The sequence below is a fragment of the Tympanuchus pallidicinctus genome, unplaced genomic scaffold (assembly GCF_026119805.1).
Source record: "Tympanuchus pallidicinctus isolate F22 unplaced genomic scaffold, pur_lepc_1.0 scaffold12, whole genome shotgun sequence".
In the NCBI taxonomy this organism is placed as follows: Eukaryota; Metazoa; Chordata; class Aves; order Galliformes; family Phasianidae; genus Tympanuchus; species Tympanuchus pallidicinctus.
In genome coordinates, this window is record NW_026294637.1 from 6,542,804 (window position 1) to 6,560,262 (window position 17,459).

General features: G+C 39.5%; 1 protein-coding gene across 6 annotated transcripts in view; it reads left to right on the plus strand.

Moving 5' to 3' along the window:
* Positions 1-17,459, plus strand: part of AGBL1 (AGBL carboxypeptidase 1) — a 478,919-nt gene that overhangs the window by 67,959 nt on the left and 393,501 nt on the right. For all 6 annotated transcript variants that reach the window (XR_008203809.1, XR_008203808.1, XM_052672162.1 and 3 more), the window contains 3 exons: positions 580-667; positions 6,536-6,680; positions 10,132-10,285. Coding sequence is in view for 4 of the 6 variants with exons in the window: in XM_052672162.1 (XP_052528122.1) it covers positions 580-667; positions 6,536-6,680; positions 10,132-10,285 (387 nt within the window). In the remaining 2 variants the exon portion in view is untranslated. The remainder of the gene's footprint in view (positions 1-579; positions 668-6,535; positions 6,681-10,131; positions 10,286-17,459) is intronic.

The window sequence follows — 17,459 nt, forward strand, 5'->3', positions numbered from 1 at the left end:
CCAGCATAATGCAGTACAAAGACAGATGCTGCTGTTATCAGCATTTAGATCTTCAATGTAGTCAGTATCAATCATAATAATCGGTGTTATTTAGGTCTAATTGAAAGTTTAAAAACTTACTCTAGGACAGTTTTTCTTGCTTCTTTCTGAAAGTATAATTCCAGATGCACCACAAGGCCTCTAATGTTCTGGCAAGATTAAGGATTCAATAACAGTGCAGCCAAGCATGAAATACTGTACTAAACAAATCACTGATCTGTTTGATATGTTGATTCCTATTCTTCTCTTCTATCCCTTCCTCTATGTGTTTGTAAACAGGACAGCTGAAGTTTTCCTTTCCAAAGGCCAGCAGGATTATTTATTTTCTAACAAACCCTAATTCAGCTCTCTTCTGGCAGTGTTTTTCAGGACTGACATGATTACAGTAGAACCAAGCGTGGAAATATATTTACTTTGCATTAACTGTCTGCCAAGAGAGCACAGAGAAAATAATAATCCTTCTTGTTTTCCCTTTTCCTCTCCATCTCTGTCTTTTCCAGCCAGGGATGTCGCGTCACTTGAAACTCTTGTTTTCTGCAGGCATGCAGCTGGTTCTGTATTCAGTGAAGGAAGCTCTCCAGGGCAGGCCTCGCTGGCTTCGAGCAGGACATGATATCAGCTACTACAAGTAAGTAGTGGTGAACAGTCTGTAGCTCCTCAGTTCTCCTCCTGTTAGCTGTATAGATGTTGTTAACCTCCAACCACAGTGCCGTGTTTTAAATGCCCCTAAATTGATGCTAGTTCTGTGTTTTGTGTGCCCCCAACTTCAGGAGACAGCTAAAAGTGAGACATTGAAATCTGCTTTTAGGAGAACAGGGCACGTGCAGAATTCTCTCCCCTAGAAGGGAGAAACTTCCCTAAATGGAAAACCTAAACTAACCTTTATGCACATCACCTTTTCTGTTTCTGAAGCTGCTCTCTTGAGAGCTAGCATACTGTGGTGCAATGGATTCCTTTTGCATGCCTGCAACCTCTGGTTTCTTCCAGTAGGGGCTTCTGGATACAAGATAAAATGAGCAAGCCCGGCAGATGCAAGCTGGGCAAGCTTCGTGTGCTAATTACCATATAGCAATGGCTTATCCTGTCATTAACAAGATAGTTACTGTGAAGTGATTAAACAGCAGCTGACTTCCAAGATTAAACCATGATTGTACAATTAATCAAGTAATCTGATTCTTGTTTAGAATATGAAAGAATGGAGTTGTATTGATTTGGTGTTTTCTAATTTTGTATTGAATTATATGTATATGTCAACATGTTCATCTAGGATGACTACTCATTGTCTGTCTCATTCCCTGTTTGTACATGTTCTGTGTACACAAGAATTCTTACAGATACACATGAACTCTCACCTCTGCTGAACGTCAAATCCCTTCTGTTTCATTGATTATCAAGTTGATTCCTAGTAATGAGAAACTGTGCTAGGGTAGGGAGTATGGGCAAAGTACGTCTGTGGTTGCTCAGATGATGGCTTCAGAATAGGAGAAGATGGGATCACTGCAGTGATACCACGCTGCTTGTATTTCTGGGAGAGCATCTCATTTCATTTCTGTTCACTCTGGTCACATATCCTGGGGGACGGACTTGCAGATTTTGCAGGGGACCTCATCTATTTACTTTTACCAGGTAAAACTACCAAATTCATGAATTTGGAATGCCCTTAATTGTTTCTGCTGCACAGCTCTCACTGAGGGCAACCTCTGAGCTGAAGGACAGTGGGAGGAAAGGCATATTCACGAAATATCCAAGTGATGCTCATCTCTGCTGACATTCATCTTTGCTGAAGATGGGATACTTCACTCAAAAAAGATGAATGTTGTGGCACACCTCTGTCACTGCGTACCTTTCCCATATGTCTTACAAGAGAGCTTTTATTTTGCAGAGAATATTAGCAGAGTTCTTGTCAAAAGGAGGCTGAGTGACGCTTCTGCTCTATTTTATTGCCTCTCCAAGATGTGACAGGATACACCCATGATAAACAGAGTTGCAGTTACTATAAGATCATCTAACTCACTTGCTGTCTTGGCAGCTTTTATGCACTGGATAATATTACTTTCCAGCAAATTATTTGAGGAACAATGGCAGCATGCTGAATTGGTGACAACATGCTTGTGCCTTTTGGTTTCGTGGCTCATTCTAGGCATATTAGAAAACCCCTAGCTTTTCCAGACAATAGTTACTCCACAGATAATAATGAGGCACATGGAGTGTTTTGTTCTCACACCACCACTAAAGACTTTGCTATTTGGTGGCCATAGCAGTGTCAGAACTAGGTCTTTTTTTTTCTTCAGCATCTTTATAATCACATTATAAGGCATCGTCATTAGCAGGCTACATCTTGGTTCTGATGATATCCATGAGAGATGCTGTGACACTGCTGGCGCCTGATGTTCGTAGCATGAGTGTAAGCCTTAGTAGCAAGATGCTCATGGGAGCATTCTACTGCCTACATAGGATTCTGCCTACACCCAGGAGAACAAAAGTGCCTTAACTTGGATATGCCTTGAAGGGGAAGTGGTGTATTTTCCAATTTCTAGTGTGACAGGCCCCAAAGTAACAGCTGAATTTAGGTATGAGCTGTAAATTGTTAAATGCTACTACTTTGTTATAAACCAAAGTGCTACTAAAACACAGTGCATGTACCACATCAGGACACGTTGTAAAATGAGCATAACAAGCTCCAAGTGGTAGATGGACTTTGGACAAAGGGATGCAGGTGATAAACAGTTAATTTTCCAATTAGGCTTTTTTTCAAACACTCCAGTAATCCAAGCCAGATATTTTCTTCTGCCGTTTTAGTCTAAGCTGATACACTGCTGTGTATTCCATCACCTGCCAGTACTTTTGACTATATTAAGTTCTTCAGGCAGGAAGTTAGAAGATAAGATGAGCAAGACTTGTTGTATTTCCTGAGGTAGAATCTAGCTCCTTTACCAGCTTGTGTCTATCTTTGGCCAAGAGCTTCACTGTATATGTTTCACTTTCCTAGTCTATACGACACGGATAATTAGTCACTTACCTACTACCCAGATAAATGGGAGGCAAGTTTTAATTAGATAATGCTTGCAAAGGTTTAAGCTCAAAAAATTACTGCACAGTGTAAGTGATAAGTATTATTATAATTGTTATTAACTTGTCATCATAGCTGTATTAAAAATATATTACCTGTATGTTATTTCTGAAGGAGAGCAGCAAGCAAAATGATTTAATTATTATTAAGTGACTGAAAGGCATGGTAGATACAACTTGTAAGATGATTTTAAAAAGGAAGAAAGCATCCTTTGGTCTCTTTATTTCCCTTCTAATAACAATTGCATTATCTTCTAGAAAGCTCGTGAGACTTTAGGAGCACTTTTGGAAAGAGAACATAGATAAAGTAGTGAGGAACAGATGTTGCTATGGTTGTTTTTTAATTCCATGAAGGCCATACAGATGAAAGGTGAAAACACATTTGCACTCTCCAGACCAAAGATGAGATCTTGCTGAATGGTGTTTCAGTTCATTAGGAAAACTGTGTTATAACTGTCAGTAATACTGTAGAATTCTGGTCAGGATAGGGCCCTCATCATGCACAGTCCTGTAGAAATGCATGAGGAAAGATGATCTCAGCTCTCATATAAGTAGGCAAGGATAAGTTAGGGCATGTAAGTGGAGTATAACACCGATGCTCACCTACTGAGACAAATAAATCTCATGCCAGTGTTGCAACAAACACTGCAGCACCAGCAAAGCCCAGAATAGCCCAGAATAATGGCCTCTTCCCTGCTTGTTAATTTGGGTTTCCTGCTGGTAGGGTAGTGTTGAAGAAAAAGTATTAGCCTGGTGTGGTAACAAGGAAGCAGAAGAACCATCTCAGAGTGTCAGCAGCTGCAAGAAAGAGGGAGGGAAGAAAGAGAAATGCTGTTTTTAAAGTTTCCTTCAGAGTTACTGCATCATATGATGGATTGTGAGGTGAACAGATTATATGCTGTAGGAATACGTGACCGTTTACGTTGTGCACGCGCAGGTGGTTTTTCTGGCATATGAGTGAAGAACAGTGAAGCCTCACAAATTCAAAGTGTAGAAGCATCTGGGTAGTTTTATGGAATTGCAGAGAGGCTCAAAAGAAGAATGAAATAGACTGCAAAGCACTTTGAGAGCTGTGCATCTGTACTCTCAGGATCATCAGATCTGAGCACTACAGTGGCAAAGAAGTGTAGTCTGCTAGGGTACTGTCAAGGTCAGAGATGTTTGGTGGTGCAGAGCTTCTGGGCTAGGTGGCCATTTTAGACAGGAGAGGCTTTTTGGCTGCAGAATTACTGATGATAGAAGGATAAGATTTTACTAGATTTTACCCATGAGGGACAGGCAGGCAGACTTCACAAATGTGTATGGAAACCATATGGACAGTATCTTCCTGCAAAGTCCTGCTTCCTCCAGTGCCTTTGAGCACAAATACAAATTTGGATGGGAGAACTCAGATGATCTCAGCACTTTGTGAAAATTATCTTATGAGGTTATCTAGCCTTCCAAGTAATGCTGACTGTAGCTAGAGGCTAGGGAGATGAGTCCTTTCCTTCCCCACAATACAGGAATGGTTCTTAATCATTCTTCACCATTAAAACTAATGAGATCTAGATCAAATGGTACTGTCCTGACCTTTAAAAAAATTGCTAGGTAAATATTTCTATGTAGGGAAAATAGGGGTTCATCTGAGGATAAAACTGTAGGTTTTTGGTTTGCCTGTGGGACTCAGTGTTCCTGTACCGTCTATTGATCCGCTCAGTATCATTTACATGTTTCTAACTATTACATTCAGGTATTCCAAAAAAAAAAAAAAATCCACAAAAAAACCCTAACCCAACAGCATTGTATTGTGTCCTCTGTATGAAAAAGAGCTGATTGTTTTGGAGAGTTTGACAAGAATAATTACCTTTTCTCTCCACCCCTTTGAATAAGAATGAGCAGCAGCAAAATAAGCTAGTATTGTAAATTTCTGGAGCTGAAATTGCATCTTTTGGTTGCCTTCTCTATTTTGCATTTTAATGCAACGTTGATGATAACATTTGTCAAAGAAACCTCCCAGTCCTTCAGAATCAGGAGGTTCCACAACGGCGTAATTGGTGCTGTGTGGGAAAAATATTGTTTGAAATGTACTTGTGGATGCAATTTGCTGTGAAGCTTCTCCCTAAAGTGAATGAATTGTTTCTTCATCTGTGCTGAAAGAAAACTTTCTTACTCAGTCTCAAGTCATCTCTTTATCAGAGTACATCTCTTGCAGGAGACTACATTTGGAATAGATTTAGAAGCTCTTTTCAAAATTTTGCAGTTTTAATGCAGGGATCTCCAAGGGCTTGAGCACATTAATAGGCCTCGATGGTCCTGACCAACCTCCTTTGTGTATTCCACCCAACACCCTTTGCCCATGGATTGAGTAGCCCTAATTAAACTCTGTCCTGGCCACTTGGTCCTTGCCTGTCTATGCTGTAGAGAGGACTCATTACCACAAACTCATGAATCATGGTCGAACATGCCTGCCATCCCTGGGCATGCCCTGCTCAGGTACCGTGGGAGAGGACCCTGGCTGGTGAGGCTCATGACCTCCTAGCTTTGATGTCAAGCCCAGTCCCTTGTCTCCTAGGGAGAAATTGACCCTCATGTTCCCTTACAGGGAGAAATTGAAAAGGATTTGAAGAGGGGAGTTCCAAAAGAAGATTTTTGGTTAGCTTTTAACTTGCAAATATACGTGAAGTCAAGTCTCTGTAGGCAGTCTCCATAAAAACCCATTTCCCTCCTCTTCCTACTCAGGAGGGAGCCATTGATGACATTTGAAAGGTTTTTATAAATGGCCTGTGTTTTTCCTGGAATATCCTTTGTCTTCCTGAATGTCTGGTTTCATATTCTGGTGAGTTATTTGTCTTTTTGAAGTCTTCAAGCTTTCACAGAATATTTTCGTACAGAATTGTTCAGGCATGTCAATAAGAAGTTTTATCTTGAATCTTGGAAGCAATACAGCAATGTTAGCTGAATATGTTAGTTTAAATATCTAGACTGCACTATGTGAACTAGCATTAGTTGTTTTTTTATTTTCACCTTCACAAAATGAAATAACTTCTTACCTCCTATGAGAGTTCCCATCCTGGAGCAGCTGGGACTGGCTGTGTTCAGCACTGCTACATGCTGTTCTGTAATGTTCTCTTGCTTACCTGCCTGTGAGGACAGTGAATCCCAACAGAGCCCTGAAACTAGGTTTGCTCAGTGGTGCTTAAAATCATGATGTTTCTTACATTTTTATGTCTAGCAGGACCACAGTTTATCAGACCTTCCTACTTTTCGTACAGCTGATAGATGCATTGTTATACTACAGAATGTTGTTTAGCACTGTTCTATTTTTTGCCCTTCTTGTTACTGGGATTGGATTGATCGTATTTGCATGTGGCCTTCCCTGGCTTTGCACAACAGTGGGTTGAGTCTGGAAGTGATAACTCTCTACTTCTCCCTTTTTCTCTTCCTTCAGAAACCACTACCGCTGCAGTGCAGCTCCAGGAGGAGGCTCAAGAGGAAAATGCTATTACACTCTCACCTTCAGCATCAAGTTCCCTCACGAAGATGATGTCTGCTATCTGGCCTACCATTACCCCTACACCTACTCTGCAATGATGGTAATGCTGATATGTCCATCTAGATAAGACAGCAGGCCTGACAGATTGGAGCTGCTTGAGGATGAGGAAATGTTGTGATAGCATAGAGGTCTGCTCCCACAAGCAGTTTTTTAATTATCATGATGCTGTCATTGTCTTATTTGAAGCTGCAGGCTTTGTTAGCTTCAGAGCCCAGAATGTTGTGGGGAAAAATGACTTTACTATGGAATAAGCAGGAGTGCAAACATTACAGTTGTAAGACAGTGCAAACCAAAGATGCTTCCGTTTGCTTGGAGATGTGGTATCCCCCTGATAGGAGGAGGAGGATTCTAAGGGTAATGACAAATCAAAAGTGAAGGCTGCTCACTGCTGCTTCTGACAGAAGACAGCAGCTCGGCTTTCAGCGCTGCACCCAGAAGCAGAGTGATACCACAGTGCTGGGTTTCATTCAAATCCTCCTTGCCAGCTGTTTCATCTGTTCCAATTGGAATAGTAGGAGGTGTTTGTTTACTTTCTGGGGAAAGATTTATTTCCTATAGTCTTTTCTGGTCAAAAGTGGATGTTAAGGGAGTTTTCTGGTAAACACATCCAGTATATTTTCTCAGATTAATGTGGGAGAACCAAAGATATCAGTGGAAAGTAGAATAAAAGAAGGGAAATGAGGGGTTCTGGGATTTGCTTTGCTTCAGTGCTGAGGGTGGAAAAGGTATTACCGCAAATGAAGAATGATCCTGTAGGTCAATCTTTTACCCACCATTTCTGCTCTCTAGCAAAAAAAAAAAAAATATATATATATATATATATATTTATATATTTATGTATTTATATGTGTGTATATATCTGTATTTATATATTTTTATAGATTTTTATAGATTTTTATAGATTTTTATATATTTTTATATATTTTTATATATTTTTATATATAAAAATTTCTCCTGCTAGCCTTTTTATTTCTTAAACCAAACCAGTGTGGTTTGGTTAAAAAAAAAAAAAAAAAAAGCTTATTCTAATTTTTACATGGATATTAATTTGCCATTATTAGATATGAAAGTATACACAGATTTTTGAGGGAGACAGAGTACAAAGTGCTCTCTCACTTCGTAGCCTTGCAGCTCTGTATGCTGCCAGCATGGTTTAATTAGATTAATTCCCTCTTGAAAACCAGCTTCTTGTCAAGTGCTTTGCATCCCATTAGGGATGTTTAAAGAAACTGCTTGTCAGTATCTGGGAGAAAGCCACTCAGCCCTTCACGGTCCAAACTGTGCCTACCAGCACTCTTCTCATCAGGCTTATGGCTACCAACTATTCCTCTGCATCAGTGAGGAAAAGGCTCTGTCCCAGGAGTGGGTTTTGACCTTAAAGGCACATATATACTGCTGGGGAGAAGACAAATGTAATACTGAAGAAGTAAGTCACCATACTTTATTATGGAGATGCGATGCCTCATCATCATTTTACTGTTATTGATTTCTACCTTCCGCTGGCAAAAAAGCAGGAGAGTCTTGGAGAGTTTCTATGCTCTGGGAATCACTGAATATCTCACCTACTCCTGAATGAATAGAATAGAGATGAAAAAGAGATTATTCCTGGACTTGCAGGGCCAAGTCTTGAAGTATTTCACCACCTCTTCAAATAAAATGCTCATTGAAGTTGAAGGAAATTTTGCCTCTGGAAAAGTTCAAATAAACTCAGGCTCAGTTAGGACCATAAAAATTGGTAAATGAGAATTATGGATGGAAAAGATCAATAGATTATTCTGTCCAGCTATTTAGCCAAAGCAAAATTATTGCATCTAATAATTCTAAAAGGCTTGTTTGCTTGGAATGGTTTAGAATGTCCTGAGTGATGCAGTTTACACATTTCCATGTTACTTCAATTTCCGCAGTGAATAAACTAAAATCAGGTCTGTGCACCAGCAGATTTTAGTTTAAAGCATTTGACCACTGCTGGAATATGTTGATTTTACATATCAGTAATAAATTAAAAGTGATTAGGAACCCAAGGGCTCAATTAAATATATGGTGCTTTGGGGAAGAAGATAAACTCGTTTTTGGAGTTAGTCATTTGGAAATGTTTTAAAATATCATATATATTTAATAGTTACAGGCATATTTACTATGCTGTGGAATCCTATTTGATCTGGGTGCACTCTGCAGTTCATTACTTTTTGTCCATTAGTAATTATATTTATTTTATGAACAGTAATTTATCTGTTTTTATATTATAGTGTTAATTGTTTAGATATCTGGCTGAAATCTCTGTGGCTACTGTACCCAATTAAGTTTCACTGGGATTAGAAACATAAGTAAATCATGATATTGAGTTATCTGTATCTATGTAAGCTCTTTAAATGGGTCTAATAATTGAATTTACTTTATAGAGCAGTATGTTAATTGTTTTGCAGCATAGATGACTGTAAATTTCAGCTCTGTGTTTACATTCAAGTGGTCACTGAGAAAGCAGTTTGAAAGATGAAGTTTGAGGTTTTAGGAACATAAATGTCTTGTCCCTTAAACGTTGGCTAAGATTTAGCCCTGACTCATTAGCACAAATGCTTGGAATGTAAAGGTTGCTCTGTGTCCTCATGCACTGTAGTTAAGGTTCTGCTAGCATCATGCATACTGCAATATGTCTATTTCTACCTGTCTAGAGACAGCTGGTCAACTTGTATTCCACAGCAGTTAGCAGCACCCCGCAGTGGGGTTACTTGAAGTATCATTGCTACTTTCACTTACAGTGTGAAGACAGAGAGCCACTGAGATCTGCACGTCATCTGCTGTGTGGGTGGTGAAGGGCTGTGTGTCTGATGAGGCGACCAGAAATAGTTCCAAAAAGATCTTGTTTTTAGTTTGACTATTCATTTTCTCAAATTTCTCAAGAAGCTGTTGTATGTTAAGAATGATTTAAAACTGGCAACCATGAAATCTGGTGGGGGGAAAAAAATAAAACCTCTTATTTTTAAGTGCTTTCTTAGAAAGATGCACTTGCTCATGTTATCCATTAATGATGATACAAAATGTTTTCATGTAAACTTTTTGATTGCCTCTAATCTGGACTTGTTCTTGAGTCTCAACAATACATGCTTGACAGCTAAGCAGCCAGTTCTATGAATGCTAAAAAGGACAACTTTTCACACACACTACATGGTGCCTATACATAAAGAATATGTGATTTTCTTCTGGACTTCATGCATGCATAGAAATTCCTTTGCAGTGATAAAGGTACCTAGGAGCTGTGCTGGTAAAATGACATAGATAATAATATCATGTGCAGTCTTGGTGAACGAGGATGCATTCTGAATGGCTCATGGATATTGATGGCATGTACAAAGAGATTATAGGAAGGAGGGAGGAGCTGGTAAGTTAGCAAGAGATAAAATGAGTGCCAATAATGACATACAGATAGTGGAATAAAATGAGATTTTATCGACAGTGAGCTCATTGATGAATCTGCTTATTTTCTTCTTTCTCAGTCCCATCTTGATGTCCTGGAACAAAGCAGGAACCCCAAGAAGGTCTACTGGAGGCAACAAGCGCTTTGCCAGACACTAGGAGGAAATACATGCCCATTGCTCACAATCACTGCTATGCCAGAATCTAAAACAAGTGATGACTTGGAACAATTCTGTAAGTAGACAAATGAAGTATTGAAAAAAAAAAAAAATGCTAGTAACTTGATTTTTCTTGCCTTTCTTTGCCAAAAAAGTACGAGATCACTCCCAGGTATGTACAATAATTGAAATGGACTGTTCAAATTCCAGCATGCCCAGAAGCTCCATCTGGATGTAATATAGCGCCCTGCATTTTGCCCTAGTTCTGACTGAAGGTATGCTATCTACTGGTGATTATCATTTCTGCCACGCCAAGTCTAAAGATGATTATTTCTAACTGTGAAAGTAAAAAATTTAGACCTGCAATGGCTTTGACAAGTGATGCTGCTTTAGTTTGTGTAAACAAAAGCAAATGACAAGAAGATTCTGGTTAGCATCACATTTTGACTTTCAAGTTGAAATGTCAGTCTACCCAGACAACCCTCATGTAGGTTGAATTAAGAGAGCAACCTTTTTTTTTCCCCCCCTGAGTCTGAAATAAGGCACAAAGAGTTCTTTCCTCTGCTCTTACAAATAACTGTAACATAAGTGGAGAACTTCTAGATTTAGATCTACATTGCTTTAGGATCTTATGGCTTGATATGCAAATATTTAATGTTATCTCACTCAGATATTTGGCTAGCTGTTTCCAAAGAGATTCTGTGATATATTCTATGATGGAATTCTCCTTTCAGAAGTATGTGGTGATAATTGAGTTGAACATCTCATAATGTCCATGCCAAGTACATAAACTAAAAGGAACATCAAATGTTGGAGTTGGGGAAGTTATTGCTGTCTTTCCTGATTCGGGGTTAGAGTGACAGCTGTTATGCTGACATTAACATCATCATCTGAGCTCAGATCTCATTATAATAATCACAGAATCACAGAGTTGCAGGGGTTGGAAGGCATCTCTAGAGACTAAGTCCAACCCCACTGCTAAAGCAGGTTCTCTACAATAGATCAGACAGGTAGATGTCCAGATGAGTCTTGAACACCTCCATTGAGGAGACTGACTCAGCAACCTCTTTCAGCAACCTGTACCAGTGCATTTACTCTAGAATTAGCAAGTTTCTGAGCATAAATGTGCTTTTTGAGGCTGAAATTTTAAAGCAAACTTGAAAAAAATTGCCAACCAGAGCCTACATGGGAGTTCATCAGGTGCTTGCCTGCAGACAGCCTTAATGGTGGCAACTGGAGGCAGTGTCAGAGAGGCAACTGGAGGCTGTGTCAGGCATGAACAGCACCTGCCATGAAGAGAGAATTCCTGCCCTTAAGAACTTTTGTTCTGTAATAGATAATAATACAGAACAGAAAACCAGTGGGTGGGAGTTGTGGTGGGGGAAACTGGTTATGGAAAATCTTTGGCACTCTGCAGGTGGTCACCTGTTCAGATGTTAGATATGTACAACAATTTTCAAACCTCTTGGCACACGGTCTTAGTAGGGCAACTGAAATTGGAATTGCAGATTGGAATCACCCAGATGAGATATGCAGTGAACAAGGTTTTCTGCCTCAGTTAATATATGTTTCCAACAAGGGTACAAAATAAAAGGTGAGCTAATGGTTTGATTGAACAAAGCAAGAACTTGATGTGGGTCAGTCACATGATAAGTGAGTGTGCTAAACTTTGGATTAAGCACGTTTGGCTTTGAAAGGACTTTCTGCAGAGGCTTGCTTTTCAATTTCAAAATATCCATCTGTTGTCCCATACAAAAAGTGCCGATCTTGCTGACTGACCCAGCAACATGCTGCAGTCTGCAGACATGCAGGCACAGTGATCAGGACAAAGAAGAAGAAAATCATAGACTTATATCAATGGAAGTCAAGCAGGAGTAGTTAGGGATGTTTTTACCTTTGGTTCCTGTCACAAGAAGGAACTGTAATTGCATATGGTGATCATGTGCTAAACTGTGTCATCTACAGTCCTTAGAGACAGCAGTGAACTGAAACCTTGTGCCAGATGTGCTACAGCACAGAATAGATGACCTCTGTGTATGCAGAGCTTACAGCTGTACTTGAGACAACTGAGAAGCACAGATACTCAGAAATGAGGATCATGAGGAAATGAAAACAGTGCTGACCAGAGCAATCATAACCCAAGAGGCGTGCTGCTTTTAGGGAGTACCATGAAGTAAAAGTGACAGTATTAGAAGGCATTGCCTTTTTCTGAAGCACTCTGTCCTCTGAGAATGCATCTTGCAGCACTGAAGTCGAGTCTGACAGGCTTTCAAAGGTCATTAACCTGTCTGTGGCAAGGTTTTTTCCACACCTCCCAGTGTGCTGTGTGCTTGGGCTACGCATTAAGCACAGATTTGCTGAAAGGTTCATCAGTCTGTGAACATTTCAAACAGGTATTTATTTCAAATGCTTTGGATTGTTGTAATATCTGGGTTCAAATCTTAGTTATGTGTCTCAAATCCTCTTTATTTTCAAGATATGAATATCTCTTGTTTTGTGATCTTACAGGAATCCATTTGAAACTCTTAGTTCTGACCAAAATCCAAAATTGGTATGGTGTGCCAATAAATTCTTCTACTGAAGCTTTGCTAAGCAGTAATATTGACTTCTTAAATCTATCCATGAAACAATTGAAATCAATCAAGCCAGAATACATACAAAACCCAACTGCCTGAGCTAAAAGAGAAATTGGGTAGGGAGAGACAGTGTCAAGGCAAGGCAACAGAGTTTTTCTCATGTTTTCTCATGTCAAGACTACAAATGTAACCATCAATACTCTTAGGTGATGAAAATATTTGTTGTTTTATCAAGTGGAAGAAGAGCAAGCACACCATGTGTTTTGTGCTGTGAGGATGCCTCCAGGCAAATGTGAATAACCACGTATATGCTTATTTTGTTTGAGCTTGGATAATTATGGCTTTTGGAGACGCATTTAGTCTAATTTGTGCTGCTGCTTTCTGTGGCTGTGATCAACAGTTGCTTCTTAGTTTCCTCATCTTGTGTGAAGTGGGGTGGCTGGTGGAGGGGTCTGTTTGTCAATATTTTGCAGGCTAAAAACATAACTCAGAAGCAGTAACTATGAGGGAGCCAAAGAGGGGAGACTTTCCCAGTAGTAACTCTCATTCTTTTGAAGAGTATCCACGTGTATACATTTCAGCTTTAGAGTGATTCTGTAGCACTCGTGGACTTGCACATAGGTACTGAATAAAAATTAATGGCCCTTTTTCTTTCCTACTTTTTCTATAGTCTGTCTAATTTGTAGTTCTCAGGAGCTATAGCCATTTTACTTTTCTATCACATTTATTATTTCTGTTTTGTACATGGAGTGTACATGTACATCTGGAGATATTCTTTTCAGTAATACCAGTGGCTCAGGTAAAATACAAAACTCTTAGGGTTTCAGCTGTTGCACATGATTGTACTTTGATTGAAATGCTCCTGCAGTGCAGATGCACGAGGAGTGGGAAACATCACTGATGAAGAGACATTGGGTGAAGAGTGCTGGGAGGAGAGCATGATACTCCCAGTAGGAGTGCAGTGGGAAGGAATTATTGCAGTACTGGGGAAGCTGATACAGTGGGAGCAGCGCAGGGATGATGAAGGCATGGAATCTTCCATGTCAGCTGTGCTTTGTTTTCCTCACTCAGCTCTTTCAGTTTGGTCTTGTCAGGCTTTTGATTAATGTGGTCCTTGGATGGTTAAATTTGTCTGAGTTAAATTTATTAATGTGCACCTTGTTAATAGGAAGCACAAGCCATGCACGCTTGCAGGAACTGCACATTCACTGCATACTAAAGGGAAGAAAAATGGGCTGCTGTTTTTCTTCATTATGCCTAGTTTGTGTGAGGCTTGATGTTCACTTAGGCTCCTTTCTCCTTCCTCTCTTTCTGTCTTGTGTTTATGTGATGGCGGTGTACTGAATTATTTTTATTAAATTCTCAATTCTGAAACTGAAATGAGGAAAGAAAGAAATGAGCCAGGAACTCCTTGCATCCCTGCTTTTTGTGTTTCTGTCATTCAGCAGCTCAGTTGTGAACGACACAACATTTGCTCAAACTTTATCAAATTCTGTTGATCTGAGAGGGCTGGAAGTGAAACTGAGGAAAGACAACGGTGTGTGCTGAGCTTTACAGCTCCACAGATGTGTACAAAAAAAAAACAAACTGGGAGGCTCTACTTTGTTGTCTTGGTAGAATTTGCCCTTCCTGCAGTCCTGTGAAGACCAAGCATTGAGCAAGAAAGGGTGTCTTTGCTTCTCAGTCCAAGTAGTATCTCACATAGACTTGTGATGAAGATAAAGCTCTTATTTTCTCAATCTGACCATATGTAATAAGCACAAATGATGAGATGAAGGGATTGTGTTTCTTTCCTGTCATTTATCTTTTCTACATCCCTCTTTCCCTCCTTATTCTTTCTCATAGAGTCACACCATCTCCATGATGAGAGGGACTTTGCAAGAGGGATCAGTTCTCAACATCACATTTGAGATGTTCTTTAATCAGTGCAGAAGCAGTGAGAATGACAAAAGCAAATTTGGGTGCTTAGTGAATTTAATAGGAGCTTGCAGAGGGCTGTTGCATATATCACAATGAAGGCAGTGTTAACATTGTGTGTGTGCACTTAGTTTGCAAACTCTTAATTCACAGTGTTACGCATTCAAATATGCAATATGTGACTGCATTCTACTAAGCCTCTCTGACGCTGCAATTAACCTCTGCTCATTAGTATAATCTCTATCATTCCTGGTTGTTGACTTGCATGCTCCAGTTTTTAACAGATACAGACAATTGCAAATTTGCAGATAGTGCCTAATCTCATCAATATTTCCTGTTTATATTATTATATATATTTCTTCTGTAGGTGCCATTTTTTAGTAATGGGATGTGTATGACCCTAGAATGTAATAAAATAGTACTCATTGCTAAGACTAACTTCTAATGGTACAAAAATCTGTCACATCTAGTTGTTCTTTCATGTCAAAAGCTGAGTTTATCAGTTTGGTAGGAAGAATATATTATATATAAAATAAAAATATATATGTATGTGTGTATATATATATACACATGTATATTTTCTAGGAAGATTAAATGAACTCGATCTGTAATCTCCAGGAAATGATGGACATGGTAATGCACAGTGATCCCCTTTTAGACAAGAACTGAACTTTAATGAAAGATTTTCTTTAGCTGATCTGTACCTGTAGCATTGTGCTGCTGAGGCATTAAAATGTTTAAAACATGAAGACTTAACTTCCTGCCTACAAGATGCCCATAGGGATGATGGAATGACTCTTTGTCTCTTTCTGTTCACTCACGTGGAAAGCGATGTTTAATTATGATGGGAAGAGAACTAATAACTCGAAGCATTCACTATAAATATAAAAATAAATCAGAAATAAAGTGTGTACAGCAGCAGTTTCTCCAATCTATCATCCTGAGTTTCTGAACCAAAATAAATGACTGGGAAGGCAAAGGTGGAAACTGGTTCTTTGGGTGCACTGCAGTTAGCAGGAGCCAATAAGGCTGTGAAGGATAGCTGACTGGTCCGTGCAGGCTGTAGGTTACTGCTGTAAATGGCAGAGCAACTGGGCAGGTAACTCTTCAAAGGAGAGGTGTAAGTAACACATCTAACCAGTCATACATGGGTAATGATAAAATTCTATTCTAGTAAAGAAAGTACAGTGCATCAATACGTTCCTTTTTGTAAGAGTGACTGAATTGAAAACACTGAGTACGAAAGGAGTGTTCAGAGAAAGACTGTTTACTGTGTGCTACTGTTTTGAGTTTACTATATAAGCATTCCTCAGGTGTTTCCTTGGCTGCACACTGAGGTGGAGCGGGCTACCTGTCCAGTTAGAGATGGAAAAGAGAGGGCATTTCTGAAGTAATGTAGAGACGATGAACTGGAATGGCACCTACAACAAGAAGATAACTGAAACACAGACAAAGGAATTCACTAAGGATTAGAGATTCCTGTTATTCTATAGTTATACAGCTGCCTGCCACTGGCTGATGACCATCAGCATTACTGCATTCTCATCTCAAAGACAGGACTGATATTACCACGGGGGTCAGTCCTGCATCCACTGAGAATACATGGACATTGTTACTTCTGCAGAGTGGAAGGGGGCAGTCATCATTTATGGTATCACAAATGAAGTAACTGGAAAGCACTCTTCATGGCTGGTTGTACTGTGGTGACTCCTGTTAACAGTACTGGTTATGTGCTGTATTTCCCCCAGCCCATATACCTGATGAGTGCCCTTACAGCAGTTTCTACAGCTTTACAAAGATGAATGCTGGGGTTTAAAGTTAAACCTGAATGTCTTAGATAATTAGCAGTAGTGGAAAGAAAAATTAAGCAAAATATGGCGCTGGCAAATGGATTTACATCTGTAACAGCTGTCACTTGGAAATGAGGAAAGAAAGAAATGAGCCAGGCACTCCTTGCATCCATGCTTTTTGTGTTTCTGTCATTCAGCAGCTCAGTTGTGAACAACACAACATTTGCTCAAACTTTATCAAATTCTGTTGATCTGAGAGGGCTGGAAGTGAAACTGAGGAAAGACAACAGTGTGTGCTGAGCTTTACAGCTCCACAGATGTGTACAAAAAAAAAACAACTGGGAGGCTCTACTTTGTTGTCTTGGTAGAATTTGCCCTTCCTGCAGTCCTGTGAAGACCAAGCATCGAGCAAGAAAGGGTGTTAATAATTAAGCAAAATATGGCACTGGCAAATGGATTTACATCTGTAACAGCTGTCACTTGGAGTTAACTCTTTAGTCATTGCTTGTCCTCTATATGTAAAGCTGCAGAAGCCATTATGGAAATTATTATAGAGAGACAATGACATCTCCTGAAGTTAAATATAATTTTTTTGGGAGTTAAAATGCATTTTCTGCCTGAACGTGTTTCTAATGATGGAAAGAGTGATATTTTTGGAATAAGGAAGGGAAGGATGCTTGAGACCTTTGGATTTCTGATGCTCCTAGAACTGGAATGAGGGGTTAAGTGAGACTAATGAGGTGTACTTAACTTGGTCTCAGAATGCAGAATGAAAAAGACACTGTTGTTGGGGGAAACATTCTAACATTTCTCAATTTGCTTAAATTAGTTTGATGGTTGCTTTGCAGCTTTCATCTTAGAAAGAAGTGAGCCTCTTTGCTTTTAAATGCAATTTACAACAAAGAACAACTCCTCAGCAAAGAACAGCAGAGAATTGCAAAGGCCACTTGTGCAGGATACTGGGAAA